The sequence below is a fragment of the Bicyclus anynana genome, chromosome 4 (assembly GCF_947172395.1).
Source record: "Bicyclus anynana chromosome 4, ilBicAnyn1.1, whole genome shotgun sequence".
Taxonomy (NCBI): Eukaryota; Metazoa; Arthropoda; class Insecta; order Lepidoptera; family Nymphalidae; genus Bicyclus; species Bicyclus anynana.
This window is the reverse complement of record NC_069086.1, coordinates 18,660,672-18,680,532: the sequence shown is the minus strand read 5'-3', so window position 1 is coordinate 18,680,532 and position 19,861 is coordinate 18,660,672. Positions and strand designations below refer to the sequence as shown.

The 19,861-nt window shown below is 35.0% G+C and overlaps 1 protein-coding gene across 5 annotated transcripts in view; it reads right to left on the bottom strand.

Annotated features, from left to right (window-relative positions):
- LOC112051403 (ecdysone-induced protein 74EF) overlaps positions 1 to 19,861 on the bottom strand; it is a 249,748-nt gene that overhangs the window by 84,642 nt on the left and 145,245 nt on the right. For 4 of the 5 annotated variants that reach the window (XM_024090026.2, XM_052891429.1, XM_024090027.2 and 1 more), the window contains one exon: positions 11,169 to 11,219. The exons of the other annotated variant lie outside the window; for it this stretch is intronic. In XM_024090026.2, coding sequence (XP_023945794.1) covers positions 11,169 to 11,219 — 51 coding nt within the window. The remainder of the gene's footprint in view (positions 1 to 11,168; positions 11,220 to 19,861) is intronic. 5 annotated transcript variants of the gene reach the window in all.

The following is a 19,861-nucleotide window of genomic DNA, read 5'->3' as shown; positions in this document are numbered from 1 at the left end:
TATTAATGTAGAGTTTCATCAAAATCAGCCTACAAATGATAATTAAATTAAAGTTTTTTTTGTTTATGAAGAAGGCAAAAACAATTTATTTAATTTTCGTGTTTTATATTTACAATGTTTATTAATCGCAATCTCCAGGTGGCAAATTTAAACTAAGCAATTTAAATTAGCATTAATTTGTGAGCAAGTTTGTAGTAAGGAATACAGTAAAGTCATATGTTAAAATTCAAAATGATGAACATTTTTTTTTATTTTTGTCACTTTTTAATCTTGACTAGTAGATGGATGTCAAAGTAAGTATAGCTAATAATAACTATGTTGAATCTAAGATGTACTGTTTAACATCGGATAGGCGGGCTATCGCTATCAGGGGTCAAATGCTATCGCTGCGCGGGCATCGAACTCGCGTACTTACACGTCCTATGTAATCTTCCTACACAGGAAAATCACCTTCAAAATATTTGTTAACTTGTGTGTTATGAAAACATATTTTATCAGTGCAGAATGGGCTCATAAATTATTTCTTTTTTTGCGTATTAATAAACAAGGTTCTTTAAATGCACTTTTTGCTCGTGACTAATTAAGGTTATTTTTAGGTACGTCACGGGCTCGGTTGCCTCTTCATTTACTCATAAACATTCATATTAGATTTCATTGATTCATATTAGATTTCGTTATTTATTCTCAGTCATTAGGGTATTTGTATACGTTATTTCAGTAAAATAACCCAGACTCAACAAAAAGACCCTTTTAAGCAATTCGTCGTTAAAAGATAAACTGCTAACTCAGAAAATACTCATACTACATTTTGATACTACGAAACACTACAATTGTACGTGAAATCGCAATAAAATAGTTAATATTTTATTAACTGGTGTTTTAAAACGCGCAATTCCTGTTATGGAGTTTGATAAAAAATAAAAATAAAACGAAATTTTTCAACAAAAAACCGGCGATGACCAACGGAACCTAAAGTAGCAACTGGACAAAAGCAAAGAAACACAAAACAAAGTTTAAGGATCGATCGATCCGCGCTTAGATCATCAATCTCTCTTCCTTTGCGCCAATTTATCCGCGTATGAGCTAGTCAGATGTATGTCGATATTATGGAGAGGAAAAGAGATGGCTGATTAGGCACATAGGTGTTATAGATCCGCGCGTTCGGATAATCGCTATAGCAAATTAAAGAAATATTGAACAACATTTTAAATTTTTCGAACATTTTTTCATTAGTTTTTATTATTTACTAATAAATCTAAAATAAATTATTTTATTATAAATGTGATATTGGTTTTAACACCTTTCCAATCAGAATATTGTTATACTTCTTATTAGAATGACAAAAATGCTCAAAAGCTCTACAGTAAAAAAGCTGAACTTCTGGACTATTGTCATACCCACTCCTAACACAATCTCTTCTGATCAGAGAGGAATGTAAATATTATTATTAAAAAAAAAAGAATACTAATATACAACAATACAAATATGAAAATTAAGAATTTCAATCGCAATTCAACGCGGGAATGCTGCCTGCGTGATGGGCACCCTACCAAGGGCGGCAAATTTTGATAGGTATTTTTAGGTATTAGTTTTAATTTTAATTTATTTTAATTTTGTAGTTGTAGTTATGATATTAGAATGATATTTCCTTATATTTTATTTTTATAATAAGTTTAGCCTATTTAAATATGTAAATACTATTAAAAATATTCAATATAAGAAGTTCTAATTGGATTGAATGCAATAATGTTACTTATGATATTTCTTCTCTAATGGATACATCATTTGATTTATTTTTTTATATATGGTACTTACAAAACACCAACAATCTACATAGCTCTACAGCCATTCTATTCATTCCATGTCTACCATAATTATAATAACCATTTCTGTCTCAAGGATGGGCAGCGTTTTGTACGACGTGTTGCTCTGTTATAGGTAATGGTTTTCACTTACCAGTAGTCAGTCAGTCAGTCAGTCAGTTCACTTATCCGCTTGTTCCGTCAACAATAACCTACTACAGAAAATGCTTTTAAATAATTTTAAAACATTATTCTACTTAACTTAGTAGAATAATATCTTAAAATGATTTAAACATAAACTACAAAAATAAAATTATTATAGGTTTAATTTTTTTTTAATTTAAAATACTAAATTATTATAGGTTTAATAGACATTCTTTCACAAAAAAAGCAAATCAGAATTAAAGACGTAAATTTTTTTTTTTTAATATTTTTAAAGTTTAGTTTGTATTTGTAATATTTTTAAAGTTTTAAAAGTAAAATAAAATGATACACAGTGTTTCCGAACAGATATCGCGGGCAAGTGCAGTCGATGTACGAATTCAAGGTTGCGCGCGCGCACACACCCACACTCACACAGCTGTGTGCGTGTGTGCGCACACGAGCACATACACGCTTGTAATTGGCAACGATTAGCACAGGAAGACTCGCCGTGTATGGTTTTTTTTTGTCATATAAATAGTACCTATCCGGTCAAGTTGGCGCCGCTTGGTTTAGGTTAGGTTGCGTTTGGTTATTACTTCATTCTTGCGTCTTTTTCTGCAATTCGGACACTGATATACGAAATACTAGATATAACGGGTTCCGTCCAACCCTATTGGAGGAGCGAGATTAAGATTGATACAGTTACATTTTTATGTGTTGAATGTTGTATTATCAAAAAAATGAAAATTTGCGACGTAGGATGTATCGTAAGGTAGGCCTGACAAATATTTTGTTACAGCCGTTATCATATCTCATAAACATTTTTGATTGTGAAAGGAATCCTTTGTGAGTTTAAATAAATTATAAATTTAAGAATTTGTTCAAAATAGAATCTTAATAAATCCTAAATATGTATATCTAAATATATGTTTGGACTTCCAAGAAAAGTTATATGAAAATGCATTTCTTAAGGTTTGCCTTATATTTTAAAATCCATACTTATAACGTTTATGTTTTTAATATCTTCGACTATATTATATCAATGATCTCCGCACTTTTTCTTTGCAATTGTAGACGCCATATTTATGTAGACAGTTAGCTATTTTATGGATGCTGCGGATCGTATGTTTACAGCGTTTAAAATTTCACCACAAAGTTAACCGAGCATACTTGTAGTTAACTCTATTTATGTTAACTATAGTTAAATACTAACAAGTCTATTGAAAGGTACCTTCTTCATTATGTACATAATTATGAGCGTTGTATTACTTTTAGCAGTAGGTCTCTTGGTATTTTAGGAGAGCGGGATATAGACAATACATCACCGAAAAAAGTGATCCGAACTAAGCTATTCCACTGAGCCACTGATATATTTATGTGTATAGTTTTAGACTTCCTGAATACATTACGACATTGTAGACAATTTTAGGTATAACTTTCGTTGTTTGATAAGCGAACAAATGAGATTAGCCACATTACTCCGCCTGAGTTTTGACGCGCTAGTGTCTGTTACCATCAAGTGATTGTATTGAACCAATCGATAATGTATATCGTAACATACGACATAATGTCCAGGTAACTCAATAAGTTAACATTTCGAAACACGTCCCGGAAAAGTTACTTCACAGTAATACAAACATTAAAAACCTGGTCATCCAACCTACTCGAGATAGCGGGCAATAGTTGCAGATAGCAGTCAAAAAACAATAAAACAGTGAGTGGTGGGCAAACACTGCAGCGCTGCGGGCAAATAGATACACGGAGTGTTTGTGTATTGCCTTGGACGGACAAACAGATTATCAGATATCTTCAGTCTATCTTGTATCCTTGTTAGTTCAATTTACTTGTAATACTGTAAATTAATCGAAATCAATATAGATTTTTTTTAATTAGTCATGAAGACTGTTAAGAATTGGTACGACACTAGCCCTGGTGGGGATCGAACCAATGATCTTTATTAAATACTCGTACCTACGTGAGTTTTTTGGTGTTTATATTTCATCATCACAAGGACTAATTAGGCAGTACAATCCTCTAGCCTGTCTCACTCATATTAGATACGTATCTTATATTAGAGAGGCATTATAGATAAATACATATTATATTTCTGGATTGATTTAGATCTACAATGCTAGTAAGTGCGAATTAGCCGGGTTAGGGTAATAATATTTGCATTTGTATCGAGCACTATAATATAATAAGGTACCTATAATTCTAGTCTAATAGTTATAGTCAAATAGCACGAATTTCTAACTCAACTTTACCTTAGTTACATAATTAAGTAAATATTATGTTTTCAATATCAGTTTTGACGGCCTTCGTGTCGCAGTGGCATGCGCGGCGGATTTACAAAACGGAGGTCCTGGGTTCGATCCCCGGCTGGTCCGATTGGGATTTTCTTAATTGGTCCAGGTCTGGCTGGTGGGAGGCCGCGGTTAGTTACCACCCTACCGACAAAGACGTACCGCCAAGCGATTTAGCGTTCTGGTACGATGTCGTGTAGAAACCAAAAGGGGTGTGGATTTTCATCCTCCTCCTAGCAAGTTAGCCCGCTTCCATCTTAGACTGCATCATCACTTACCATCAGGTGAGATTGTAGTCAAGGGCTAATTTGTAAATATTAATAAAAAAAAGTTTTGGTGGAAACCTGCAAGAGCAATCGCAATAAATCTAGTTTAGACATAACTAAGTGTATATTGTAACAAATAATTTCTAAATAGTCCTAGAAAATATAGGAATATTAAATTTACCTCGTGGGAACAGTTAGTCATGTCTCAAGGACATTCTCTACATAGAGATCGTAGGCAGACTATGTAGGGATAAAGTAAATAGGTCATTCTAGATGTTAACATTATATTAGTTTTATCATATATTATTGACGGTAGACGTTAAATAACAATACAATTTAAGATAGTATACCAACAGAGAATGACACAAAGTCATTAATCAAAAATATTTTATTCAATAAAATTCGTAAAAGATTTAAAGTATAATTAACAACCCATGACTTTTGTGCAGCAACGTAACGGTACGTGCAATCATTTGGTAGCATGTCATTGGGTATACTAGCTAGCCATGACCGAAGCCACCAGACTAAACCTAAGCAAATACAAATAAATAAATAACCCAATTAAGAAAATAAAATTTAAAAATATATTGAATTGTGAATGACATTTTTCTATTACTAAATACCCAATCTACTATATAAAAATAAGTCGGGTTTTCCTTCCTGACGCTATAACTCCAGAAAGCACGAACCGATTTCCACGATTTTGCATTCGTTGGAAAGGTCTCGGGCTCTGTGAGGTTTATAGCAAAGAAAATTCAGGAAAAGGTAGGGGTAGGGTAGGGGGTAGGGTAGGGTAGGGGTAGTTGAAAGTTCACATCGAGTTTCACGCGGACGAAGTCGCGGGTGTCCGCTAGTGGTTTATAAGTATCGTACTATTGAACGGCTAGGGTACTTTGGGATGTCATTCCGAGGTCCGTTTTTCCTGATTCTTACAACTTTAGTATCTTTAAAACGAGTGTAAGCAGACATTTTCTATAAGCAATCGTGTTCCATCTGGCTACATTTACACTTCTAAGTGAGACAGTGGTCAAGCGTGAACTTCATTTAAAGAAAAAAGCTAAATGTTTGAAACTGTAAAAAATACATCAAACAACATAAAGTAACGGTATAAAATAGAAGTTATTTTAATGACAAGCGAGCGAGCTAGATGTTTACACGATCCAGTGAGCTCGTTACCGCTCGCCGCCATGTTGGCATGCATGCATGTGCATGTGCATGTCGAGAGACACAGGCGGCAATCTGCGCGGAATTTTCACTTGTGAGAAATATATAGATAGTGAAAACAGTAAACAAACACGTTATGTTGGTACCGTCCGCAGCGCACAGAGAAAGCCGTATATATACTGTTCAGTTTTATTATTTATGTAGTCGTCTTTGTTTATGTAGTCGACTTATTTACGTAGTTTCTTATAACATAAGTATTAGTGTGGTAAGCTCACCTAGCACATTCAATACATAAATTAGCGTAAATTTCAAATTCGTCTCTATCTCCCTCTATCTTTAGTATTGTGTTAGAAAGGGAGAGATAGAGACGATATCGAGACACAAAGTCGAGTTGTAAAAACATAATTACAAAGTAGTGTTACCACATTGGTGTAACGGATGTGGATAGAACCCAAGACCAGTAGCATTTTAGTTTACTTTCAAATTTTGAGTTTTTGATGGTTCTGTGGTGGAATCTTAAGTAATATTTAAAATGCGAATATCAGTTTTTAACGCTGTCACACCATATCACTACTTAACAAATCATTCACAATGATACATTAATAGATCCTTTCATCCTGATCTTAATGGATAGAAAAATAACTAAGATGTTCGCTGGCATTGTATTGATTAATAAAATAAATTTAACTAGCGGACGCCCGCGACTTCGTCCGCATGAAATTTACTTTTTCACAAATCCCTCGGGATCCATGGATTTTTCTGGGATAAAAAGTAGCCTATGTGTTAATCCAGACTATAATGTGTCTCTACTTAAAATTTCAGGTGATTCGGTTTAGTGGCCGAAGCGTGAAAGGATAACAAACATTCATACCATCAAAATTATAAGGTTTTCGCAAATCTGGTGAATCCAAGGATTTTTTCGGAATAAAAAGTAGCCTATGTGTTACTCCAGAGTAAAATCTATTTCCATTCCAAATTTCAGCCAAATCAGTTCAGTAGTTGCGGCGTTAACGAGTAACTAACAATTAAACATACATCCAAACGTCCATACAGACTTCCATACAAACTTTCGCGTTTATAATACTTGTAGGATGTAGGTGAATCTACAGGCAAAAGCAAGTAATAAAAAAAATTAAAAACTAGCATCGTGTATTATATATTTTTTTGCTAACGCTCGTCCCCGCGGGAGCGCGATCAGTTTTTGTAGCGTCAGCGAAATTGAAAGTGGAAACTGCTGCAATTATGACATTGTTCTGCGAGAAAAACCGACGCTGGCGTGCGACCGGCGGGGAAACGACGCTGTTCCGACGGCAGCTGACATACCTACTGCCTCTTCACTGCTACGAGTATATTGATAGCGTCTTTAGCTAGCGAGATATTCGTGCTATTAGGAAACAACTCTGCAAATTCTATGCAATACCCAGCTTCGGCTACTAGTACATCTTCGGACTAGTATATAGTAAGGTAAATTGGCTGAGTTTGTTGTGGGCTCTTCAAAATCAAAAAATCAAAATCAAAATTCATTTATTTCAAGTAGGCTCAATTTACAAGCACTTTTGACACGTCAGTGGACTATTTGTAAAGATTCTACCACCGGTTCGAAAGGCAGGTTCTGCTGAGAAGATTCCGGCAAGAAACTCAACAGTTGCTCTTTTGAAATAAAAAAGTCATACAGTACTATAATTTACAATTGATAATAATTACAATTTCTTATAGTTTTACTTCCTGTGTGAAGGTGGAAGCTGATCCAATGGCCTCCAAGCACCTTTCTCGGACCTTCTCGGACCAAGGCGCGTTTGGAACCCTCGTAACTTTAGTTTTAAGTTTTCGACTATTATTGAATTAAATTAAATTATGACATAATGACCTTTCAAAAGTGCTTGTAAACTAAGCCTAATTGAAATAAATGAATTTTGACTTTTGATGGAAAATTTTCAGCATCCGCACCAGGACTCGAAACCAGGATGTTTCATAGCCAAAAAGTTAGCCACTATAGTCTGGCAAGTTCGTTGATGACACTCCCATGATATGCGGGCGACAGGGGGAAAGACTGTGCGGGTGTGAAATGAGGTGCAGGTCGGTTTTTCATTCATCGCTACACGCCCCCCGGCCCGTGCGGCCTATCGGGAGTGTTACGAACGAAGTTGCCAAGCTATAGACCAAAGTGGCAGTTCATTTATCTACCCGACAATATTCAAGCAGTATTTTCTTGAACTTCGCATCTCCTGAGAGTGGGTGATTCGAGAAATAACTACCCAAGTCCAAGTACAAGTTTCAATACGTAAACTATTTACATAACGAAAATTGTGAAATTCTATAGTGTTGGGAACATCATAGTCTAGTCGATAGTAATTGTTCGGAATTCGGAAATAATTGTATTTTAAAACAATTTAGTATTTATAAATATTAGTATATAAGATGGATTTTTTAATAGTTTTTAAGACTAGACAAACCAGTTATTCGTTTTAAGTTCACTGCTTATTTATTAATTACCTAATTGCACTAGTTCTGTAGAAATAAATCGCACATATACAGCACATGGCCTGTTACTAGTTAGTGAACTAGAAGTAAATGTGGGATTTTCTCCTACTATTAAACTATTATTTACTGTGTTTTTTCGTGTTTTAATTACTTATCCAAAAATTTTTAGTTTGTTAAGATATAGATTCAAAAAAAAGAACTCCAATACGTGTTTAATCGGATTCTGGACTAAAATATGTCTATTTGAATCGAATCCCACCCCTAGTTGGCGCAGTAGGCTAGGAGCCAGCGGTGGTTGGTGTATAAATTACATGAAGGAGTCCCTAACGTAGCCCGCGGCTTACAAGGCCTCTGCCAAGGCCGTCGTCTAGACCGAGGCTCACCTAATTATCATTGTTACTTTGTTTCTAAAGAGATATTATTAATGCGCCATTTTCATACTAGCGAATTTATTAATTTGCATATTTGATTTTATTAAATAATTTAAACTAACTGACCTAGGCTAATGTGCCTTTGTTAGTCTACGTATACCTACTATTTTTGTGTCATAGTTTGTGCTAATGGGGTCTCTCTGTGTAACTTTGACTTTATTATTCATGTAAGTGTAGAAATATAGTGATTATAACACAAATTTTCATAGTAATTTTTCACAAACTTTATGGATTTTTAAGTACAGAAAGCTTCATTAACGATATAAAGTTACAACAAATCCTTCAGGACCCATGGATTTTTTAGGGATAAAAAGTATGCCTATGTTTTAATTCAGAGTAAAATCTATTTCCGTTCCAAATTTCAGCCAAATCGCTTCAGTAGTAGCGGCGTTAAATAGTAAGGAACAAACATACATCCAAACATCCATACAAACTTTCGCGTTTAGAATATTAGTAAGATAGTACAGATATTTTTATTTTATATTTTTATTACATTTCTAATTTCTATTGCATTTATATTTTAAATACTTCAATATATCTGTATTACTACCTCTCAGTGTACACCGTGATCAATACATCCATATTTTTTTTGGAGAATTACATAAAATTATGCGGGTTTCGTTGTCAAAGTGTATTTAAAAGGAAATAGCCAAAGCAACGGTCACTCGACTACAAAACGCATTAGTGGAGGAAAAATGGCCGCCGCGAAAGGGAAACGAGACGATAATCGCGCAACTATAATAAGTGTTTCAAGTTTACTGGAGCTGTCGGTACACACGAGATAAACAGGGGCGACCGATCCGAAGATATGCTTTATTTTTATTTTTTATTTTTCCGCACATATGGTTAGGTTTTCTTCTATACATATTATGTTTTTCAAATAATGAAATACTTTTTTAGGTAGCTTGGTAAATTCAAACATAAAATATAAAAATACATAAACGAATAAAATTCGCTCGTATATTAGTTGAGATTTATATACCATAATAAATCTCAACGAATATTAAGAACTAGCTATGTTAAGAACAAGTAAAATACAATATCCTTGGTTATTATCATTGGTTTAATTTAATTTTATATTGCTAATATTTATTTAATAAAAATAAAATTTAAGCTTTAAATGTGGAAGGTATTTTGATATCTTAAAACTTTATAGCTATTTATACTTATTTATAACAATTTTTCATTTAACGAGATAGTTGGCACTCAAAGCATTCCAACAACCAAAATAAAAACGTGAAAAACATCGTTAATCACGTAAATAGTTACGTAACGTAAAAGTAGGTTAACAGTTAACCCAATATCTCGGGACGCATCCCGCGCTATCGCTGCGCGCGCGCCCAATGTCAAGTTTCGCCTAGCGCGCCGTAGAATGCACTTTCTTCCTGCACACAGATGCATTGTGCGTATAGTACAAGAGACAGCTCCGAGAATATTTAAGACCACAACTTTTTATATATATATCGTTAAATTAACGGAAATAGTTTTTGAAATAAATATTTGGAATTAATCACTACCGAATATATATCTCCACAGGACCGGGTCTAATTTTGAATCGAAAACAGTAAAACAAATTTATGAATCATCATTGATGTTAATACATATTCGTCGTTATCAACCCATATACGGCTCACTGCTGAGCTCGAGTCTCCTCTCAGAATGAGAGGGATAAGGCCAATAGTCCACCACGCTGGCCCAATGCGGATTGGCAGACTTCACACACGCAGAGAATTAGGATAATTCTCTGGTATGCAGGTTTCCTCACGATGTTTTCCTTCACCGTTTGAGACACGTGATATTTAATTTCTAAAAAATCACACAACTGGAAAGTTGGAGGTGCATGCCCCGGACCGGATTCGAACCCACACCCTCCGGAATCGGAGGCAGAGGTCATATCCACTAAGCTATCACGGCTCAATACATATTACGTCTTTCAAATTGTTTCTCTAGCGAGAGACAGTTCGGAAAGTAGATTGATAACAAGATCGAACTATTCAGTTTGATGTTTTAGCTGTAACCTGCGACCATAATTTATAATTACACGCCTCTAACTATAGAAATAAATCATTTGTTACGTTCTGTGAGTGTTGTTACTACTTCGTTAGCTGCATATTAACATACACCATCGTCTTCTTCTTTCAAATATCCAAATACTGATGTCAGAAGGAGACATTTTTGCTAAACAATCATAACTCTATCTCTAGGACTAAGGCATGGATGTGTACGCTAGTCGTAAAACACACACGCGCAAACTCTATCCATATCTATTTCCAGTTGCATTGCACACAGAGACACACAATGTATCGCTGTAAGCGTTTGCAATGCACACAGCTGCACATTGCATCTCTATGCACCCACACAACCCGACCCTGAGATAAACGAAAGTCTGTGAATGGCGCGGAAAGTAGTAGCTATTATTTGTAGTAAGTGATTTATGTATTGAATCGAAAGAACAAAAAATGTTGTAAAATCTGTATAATCTGCTACGTTAATTAGTACACAATTCTGCACAAGGATGTGCACGGTGGTAATTAAGTAGCTTAGTCTCATATTTTTTTTTATTGACTTGGTACTTACTTCTGTGTATAGGGTATGGACATTTTTTCGATCTTAATGTGTCGTTCTTACCTGAAAACAAAAAATGTTTATGAAAATCATGTACAGTAAAAAATATATGAAATCAAAAATATACCTAGTAGTTGATTGTAAATCTGTAAATTTGTAAGTATGGATGGATAGACGGCACTTTTATACAATAAACGAAAAAATTCAAATAGAAAAACCATTGCATGTAATAAACAAACACACTAACTAGAATTACGTCCTATAATGCACTCTTTGCCTGTCCACTTGAGGAAAAGATGTCTAGCCTCATGTGCATATGAGTACATTGGTATAATGTACTCATATGCACATGAGGCTAGACATCACCTATGGTTATGGTTGCCGGTAGGCAACCATAACCATAGGTTTCTTCCAACCGAGACACAGGAATGTTGCTTGGCGACAGACATAAGCATGGAAGTAGTATTTCCCTGACTCAGACCAACTACAGAAGGACCAATATCGCAGCCAAATTCACGAACAAAATTTTCCGTCATTTTCTGAGGAAAACGAGCTTAGATTCGGTATACTCGTTTACTAAACTACACGTTTTGCCCGTTTTTACACCATTCAACTACAAAAAATGTATTTTTACGAAGTTCTTTAATCGACGAACACGATTACAACTGTGAAACATCGATACTATAGAGACAGATTTTATAATCGCATTAGATCGTCGAGTCGTGATAGCACAGTGGATATGTATGACCTCTGCCTCCGATTTCGGAGAGTGTGGGTTAAAATCCGGCCCAGGGCATGCACCTCTAACTTTCAGTTATATGCATTTTAAGAAATTAAATATCACGTGTCTCAAACGGTGAAGGAAAAACATCGTGAGGAAAACTGCATACCTGAAAATTATCTTAATTCTCTGTGTGTGTGCAGTCTGCCAATCAGCATTGGACTAGCGTGGTGGACTAAGGCTTAACCCCTCTCATTCTGAGAGGAGACTAGAGCTCAGTACTGAGCTGAATATGGGTTGATGATATTGATTTAATCGTTGATCATATATTTTGACAGGAAAGTAGCGTCTAGCGAGGCAGGTCCTATACAATGATTGGTCTGAGTTCCCTGGACTATAGCTTGGCAAGTTCGTTGATGACACTCCTATGATATGCGGGCGACGGGGGGACAGAGGGGTAAGAGATCGTGCGTGCGGGGAAGTGAGATGCATCAGTGGTGGGTTTTTCATTTATCGCTACACGCCCCCCGGCCCGCGCGGACCATCGAGAGTGTCACACCAAACCCCTACTTTAACTATATACACCTATAACAAAATAAAACCTTTATCATACAGGCTTGGTTGACAAATATGAAGCAATAATTTGTGTCAGACTCAGACAGGACAAAGCTCGAGGGCGGTTTTTTGAAGATAACAAATATATGATTCAGTTTGAACCTTTATGAAAATATTGCCGTCCTATTTTTTATAAAAACACCCTTTATATGTACCTACTGTTACCTTTGGCAACCATAAAACGTGAATAAATAGCCTTTACACAGGGTCACTGAAAACGTATAGCGATACCTTTAAGAGGTAATTGTAGGGATCATTAAATTGTATTAGGTTTTAAGGGGCAAAAATGTACCGATTTTGAAACATTTTGTCTTTTTTTTAGGAAATGGGGGGCTAGTCTGCTTCTAAAATAAAACTTATGTATTTAGTGGTTGTTTTTGGTGTTTCTGGGTTGGTAAAAATCTATTACATAATTGTAATACAAAAATAAACACAAATGTCGTACCGTTTTTGAATCATGACTTAGAGAAAGTAAAAATTATTTTAAAATGCAAGTTTATTCAAAAATAATTACCTAGAAACTTTACCAGGTTAACACTTTAACCCTACAAATTTTTATTTGGTAATTAATATTTGGTATTCTAGATAAGCTTACGGGATTTAATTTGTCAACCAAATTTCATGTTTTCATGTAAAGTGAGTGGATTTTGAGTTATTAGGTAGACAAATGTTTCGTATAAAGATACCTTGTCGCTTGTCAGCCGTTCTCTCTATTTGGCTGACGCACTACCCTGCGTCTCAATTTAATTTCTAAGCTAAAGTAGAAATTATAGTAAAAAGTAGCGCCCCTTACATACGAGGCTAAACATATTCTATACCATTCTGTTCAATAAAGCATTTTGGGAAAAGGTCGTTAAAATATGCCCAGAATATAAAATAAAACAAAAAATCATAATGGAAATCTGGAGCATCGTTCCATATACTCCTTCACATGCTTTGTTACAAAATTCTACGAATAATTAATATCAGCTTTAGTACCTAATACGGTGTTGATGTAATTGTCTCGATGTTCGCGCCTGGATAACCCAGGACCATATTGAGGCTATGTCTGGGTCTCAGACTAGTACCTGAATATATAGGCCCGAACACACATCAAGGTCTTCTGGTGTAGGGAAACCAGAATTATGGTAATAAAATCAGGACAACTGAGAAAAGTTTTATAACTTTGTTTTTTCCATATCGAAAGTGCTCTTTGATATTTCTCGGTATTATTTTTGAACCGTTCCTTTAATAAAGTTTACAAAGTTCTTATAAAAATTGTAGCAAGACGTGGAACTATTTGATATCTGCTTAAGATTGGTAAATAAAATCCTATGATTTTGATAATGTTTCATTTTATTAATATGTTCTGAAGAAAATACGATATATGTAATCGTAGTCACTTGCAATATTTTTCGCTTGAATTTCTGACTTGTCATAAAATGGAGAGACTACGTAATGGGACATTAATAAAAAATACAACGGACTTAAAAATCACAAAAATTATTCTACTAAACTAAAAAGCGATAAATAACATCGTATGTAGATGAAGAGTTTGAAGGCGGTACCAAGTTACTGATGTATTAATTTAAGCTGTTTAAGTCATAAAGATTTACTATTTTCGGTCAGTTCTTTCAGAAACTTAACTAAACTGTCTTTCGTCTCCATCGTCAGACCCCTAATGCCAATCACCACCCATCTAGATGTTAAGTTCTCATCAATAAAAATTAATCAAGCTCAAACACAAGGTACTTGTAACTACTGTAATCCATTGAGGAGCTCCCTTAATTGACCCTTGTCTCCATCACCAGACTCCTAATGACAATTACAACCCATCTAGATGTGAAGTTCTCATCGATACAAATTAATTAAGTTAAAAAGAAACTGCAGTAAATTGATGAGGAGTACCCTCGCCTGTGCTTCGGTTCCATCATCAGATCGATACCAAACCTTTGGTGAATTGTAGTGCTTTAAAATACTTAATGAAAATATTAGCGTACTATAATATTCGAAAGTTCCCCTCAATTACTCCAGGATCCCATCATCAGATGCTGACATGATGATACTATGGGAACCAACTGAATTGGAAAATTTTCAAATCAGTTCAAATAAAAACAAAATGTCTTCGAATAATCAGTGAACATATTCGTACATAAAAAAAAATGATTTCGACGAATTGAGAATCTCCTCCTTTTTTGAAGTTGGTTAAAAATAGAGTGATGATTATTATAAGGCATAAGATCTTAAACTGTAGATCTATAAATAGGGGTCGTAAACATCAGTTATCACGTGTTATTGATATGTATTTCTCATCACTCAAATATCCTAAGAAATATAAATAATTGGCAACCCTATTATACACACACTTTCATCGCAAATAGTTTCCTTTGTAAAAACCAACACCCTAGACTATCTGGGGTCTATACATAATGTATATTTTACACGTGTAAAATAATATCGAATACCTACGAGTATATACATATACGAGTATACAAGTACCTATGTCCTATATTAAGAAATATAATATGTATATTTCAAGTAAGTATTCATACCACGTCACAAAAGTAACAGCTTTACTTAAAATAAATTGATTGAGAAAGGTAAATATTAATATTAATCTTTGTAGGATAACTGTTTTAATATTTTACAATATTTTTTCACATATTCGATATCAGTTTTTTGTACAAAACTAAGACCTTCTGTTTGATTTAGTTTTACATTTTGCAAATCTGCCTCGGATTCCAAATATTCCAAATATTTACCCTAGGATTTTTGCAATGATCCTATTTTTCTGAATATCCTACGACGCGTACATTTAGGTAGGTGTACAAGTAGCTATATATAATATAATCACGCATACATATTATTATATATCGATATGTAACATGTACATGTATACGGGGTTATGTCGGTGTGAGGGTAGAAACAGAGGATTTTCGGAGGTTGGGCCGGTGGGCGCAGACGGGGGTGAACGGCCCCCCGCTCGACCTTCAGACGGGGGGCAGGGGGGGGGGGGGTTTCGGAAGCCTTTCGTGTACAGGGTTAGAACATTTGTTACGTGGATGTCTCGGCTCGGGGTACAAATTCGTGATTATACCAGTGATACATTACTGGGCGGCTCTCCAATAAATAATAATAGGATTCCTGAAAACATTGCTTATGTCATCTAATATATTTAAACGACAAAACAATAAATTCTATATACCTAACATAATAGCATACATGATATTGGAATATATCTGACTGACTGACTAACAACAAACATACTACGACATTAGAATTACGGGGCATAACAGTAGGAGATTAGCACTATGAAAGGATTTTTGAAAATTTCAACAAATGGATGAAAGTTTGTATAAAAATCTTTCAACGTGGGCTGAGTCACGGGCATCCGCTAGCATATTCTGCAGTAGGAGTCGTTTTCAAGTGTCAAGTTTAAAATATATCATATAACAAAATTGAACCACTTGGTAAAAAATACTCGTAGATAAATTGGATCGTGAAGCAGAACATCCTTTTCCCGGAAAAATCCCTCCATCCATCCACGGGATTAATGAAAAACAGAATTTCAGGCGAACGTATTTCCGGCATTCAGGATAATTTAGTTAAAGTATAAAATAAATTAATTAAAGTAAATTATTTAAACCATTTACGACCAATTTATGACAGTTATCATCGAAATTTTGCCAACCAAATGTATTGAACTGTTTTAGTTTTGTGTTTTATCGAGAAAAATGTTTAGCGAGATATTGTTTCCATTTCCATCTATGTTGCTACAACGTTATTGAAAAGAGCTGAACTTTTTTTTAACTTTTAGAATAGATTAATAATAATGAAAGGGGTTTCTATTTTTATGGTATATTTCATATTTTCTATTAGCGATGCTTGTTCGGGATGCGGGCGACTCATAGCCATGTTCTTTGGGAGTCTTTGAAAAAGGACTATGTTCAGCAGTGGATATCCATCGGCTGATAATGACAGTGATTATGGCTTGATAGTGTTGTTAAGTTGTTAAATAAAAACACATTCCTAAGTAGGCTCTGATATTGTAGAGGAGTACTTCTTCTTTACGCAGGAGGGTACTGAAACGCAAAAAGGCAATATGTTAACTAGCTATGGCCGGCAATTGTTAATTCGACCTAAGCTGGAAACGAATTTTGGCCTTCCCACAACGTATTACACCACATTATGTGTTATTTATTGTATCAAATTGAATTGCATTCGAACAATATTAAAAAATATATACAATATGAATAGAATTTTCCCGGTCGTGGAAAATTCCCGATGATAGGAAAAGTTATCTCAACTTTGATACATTAATACATAATCGATAGATCAAGTGTTTGTTCGATGTTGAATATTCTTAGATATTACTTTTAGAAAAGTTATTTGGTCCATAGGAATTTTCCTGAAAATAACTGTTTCATAGATGTTAAGATTAATATTTTTAACATTGATTGTAATTTGTGCGTATAAGTATATAGTCACTTTTGCATCTAATATTTTGTATATCATGCGTGAGCTATCACCGCCGACGTCGTGTTAATTATATCCGTGTTTTACTATATAGTATGTGACGTTTGTTTTGTTTAATAATGCTTTTACCAATATACAATTCTTATTTGGGTAGTTTGTTACCTTTTGCCTGTTACCCACCCACCAAAAATGGGCCTCAAATTCTAGCGATTAGCGTTGGCTGGAGTAACTCCAGTGGGGACCAGCACCAAATGGACCGACGTACGGCCAACTCTTAGTAGCCAAGTGCGGAAAAGGCCCAGGAAAGAAGAAGAAGAAGAACCCGTTAGTCTAATCGTCTGGCTTTAATGTAACTCCTCGCTATTCTTTCTATTCTCGCTGGTTGTGAAAGAAACAATTTATTCGTTACCGAGGCCGAGGCGACCTTGTTAGACACGTCAAAATGTAGCTTTTTTTCAAAAGCTTTTGTAATTTATCACGAGGCTGCCGGCGAGGCAAGACATTGTAACTTTGTAAGGAATATCGCGCGTCATGCCGGAGAAATTCTTAGACCTAAGCCCGCGTGTAGCCTCCAAAACCTTTTTGATTAATAGAAAACTAACGTTTGAAAATACGTCCTTTAGAACCCTGCAATGCGACGTTTGATACTCACACTTTTGTCACATTTCCTCAAGTTAAATGCCTGAGTAGGAACGAGCTTAAATAAGTGTGAGCAAGCGATCAACCGTCGATCGCCGATGTCAAGTGATTACCACCGCCTATGAACATTTACTAGAATATTACAACAAATAGAATCTATTTGTTGTAATACGTAGTAAAAATATAATATAATATAACTTTTGGTTATATAAATCTCAGTAAACAACCCGCCATCCCGTATTGGAGCAGCGTGGTGCGTCTAAGCTTTTTCCCTCTCCTATAAAAAACTATTAAAATGATGATTGATGAAGATGATAATCATCATCCAGATGATTATTATCTTTGATTAATAATAAAGGCCTAATTATTAATTCGCATGTCCTGATCCGGTTAATTATTACTATCCAACCATTTGGCTTATAGTTGTTTAACAAGCAATTTATTCTGTATTTCGGAAATTGAAAAAAAAAGAAATGTATAATTTATATAATACTTCATCGTTAGTATACAAAATTTAAAAACATATTATTTCACAGGCAATTTTAGGCGAAGCGGTCGAAATTTCCGATAACCAACTTTCCTTCAAAACCCTTTTTTATTTAAACAATCAAAACTTAATTAACAATCCCCAACTCGGGTTATTCTTTCCATGAAATTCTTTTCATCTGGACTGAAATTGGTCGGGAAAATAAATAAAAGAGCACCTCAGCTCGTCCGTAACATTCATTTATAAAAAGAAAACCAATTATTTGAAGCATATAATGTATTACTCAACAGCAGTGTTTACACTACCATCTACCAATTCTAGTAAGTAAGTACCTAGTCAAGTCAATATCTAGGACGCAAAGGATTTGCCTAATATTATAAGGCTGCCCATGCATAAATGTTGTGAGATAGGTAAAAGGGCCAAGCAAAATTATTATAGACATTTTTGCCTAACGTCACAGTTTTTACTAACATTTTAAACTAGTCCCTTAAATAATTAATAGACTCTTTCTTTCTTTCTTTCTCTTTTTTAGACGATCCCTTCGGCTTAGTAGCGTTGGCTTTGCTTTCATAACTTGGTAGGTCGGATTCGATACGGATGATGCAGTTCGGAGAGACATTGATACATATTTTCGGAATTAGATATATGTAATCGTAATAATTTCTGACTAGGTGGTGATATTCACCCCTACAATTCTGTTACAAAAAGAAACGCAGAGATAAATAGGACTATAAGTATTTTTTATAGATATAGAAGAACATACCCAATTTATTGACTTTTGAATCAACAAAAAGTTCCTACAATATTTATTCATTTAAGATTTATAAGATCTATTTTACAATTCGTTAACCCTTACTTTGTATATTTGGCTTTATATTTTATCCTAAAAGCTTTCAATCTTAGGTGTAAGTCGACAAAATTGTTTATGTTTCTAGCGAAGGGTTCTAAGAGCTATAGAATAAAAAAATAGACCCGCAAACAACTGAAGCCCCGAACCCTCGGGCGTCATCCACAAAGCCCAAAGGTTCTGAATAAATGAGGCAACATGACATCCAGGCCCCACATTCTGTGTAATGTTTGATCCTAGGTCCGCAACACACACTCACAGCCTATGTACGTACAATACGTGCACACGCACGCACATTTACATAAATTATTATTCCCGACTAATTCGTCCTGACCGTCCAAGGACAAACCTAGCGATGTTAGAAGACCTGAAAGACCTAGCATTGTAAATTACTAAAGAATGAACCCTACATGTATGGATTAAAGTTGAAATTCTAAAAACAATTTCCTGAATTAGTCTCTTTAGATATGGCAACATTTGAGCTTTGAAAGCGAAATTTATACCTGACAACTGAGTCGAAGTAAACTGTTGGTTATTACTAGGAAATAGAGATGCTTTTTGAATATAGAGGGACCGTTTGAGGGAAGAGAGGGATGCGATTATGGGTAAGAGGGAGACGGGAGTACCGTGGTCCGTGACCTATCCTACTCACGAATGTCGAGTCCCGGAACAGCGCATTTTAACAAGTTGTCTAGACGCTTCCGCGTGTGTGCGTGAGTGAGTTTGTGTGAGTTCTTTGGCGAAGTTTGTGCCAGTGTGCGTGTGTCCGTGAATAATTCTCTGTGTTTTACGGGGTGCGGTGGTGTGGGTTATTGAATCATGGCGTTTGGGAATTTTCACGTTCTGCTACTAAAGAGGTGTTATGTGTTTATAAAATGATAATGATGTTAGGCCTCCTGTTTTTGTTTGATCATCCAATAAAAAATATAACGATTTTTTTT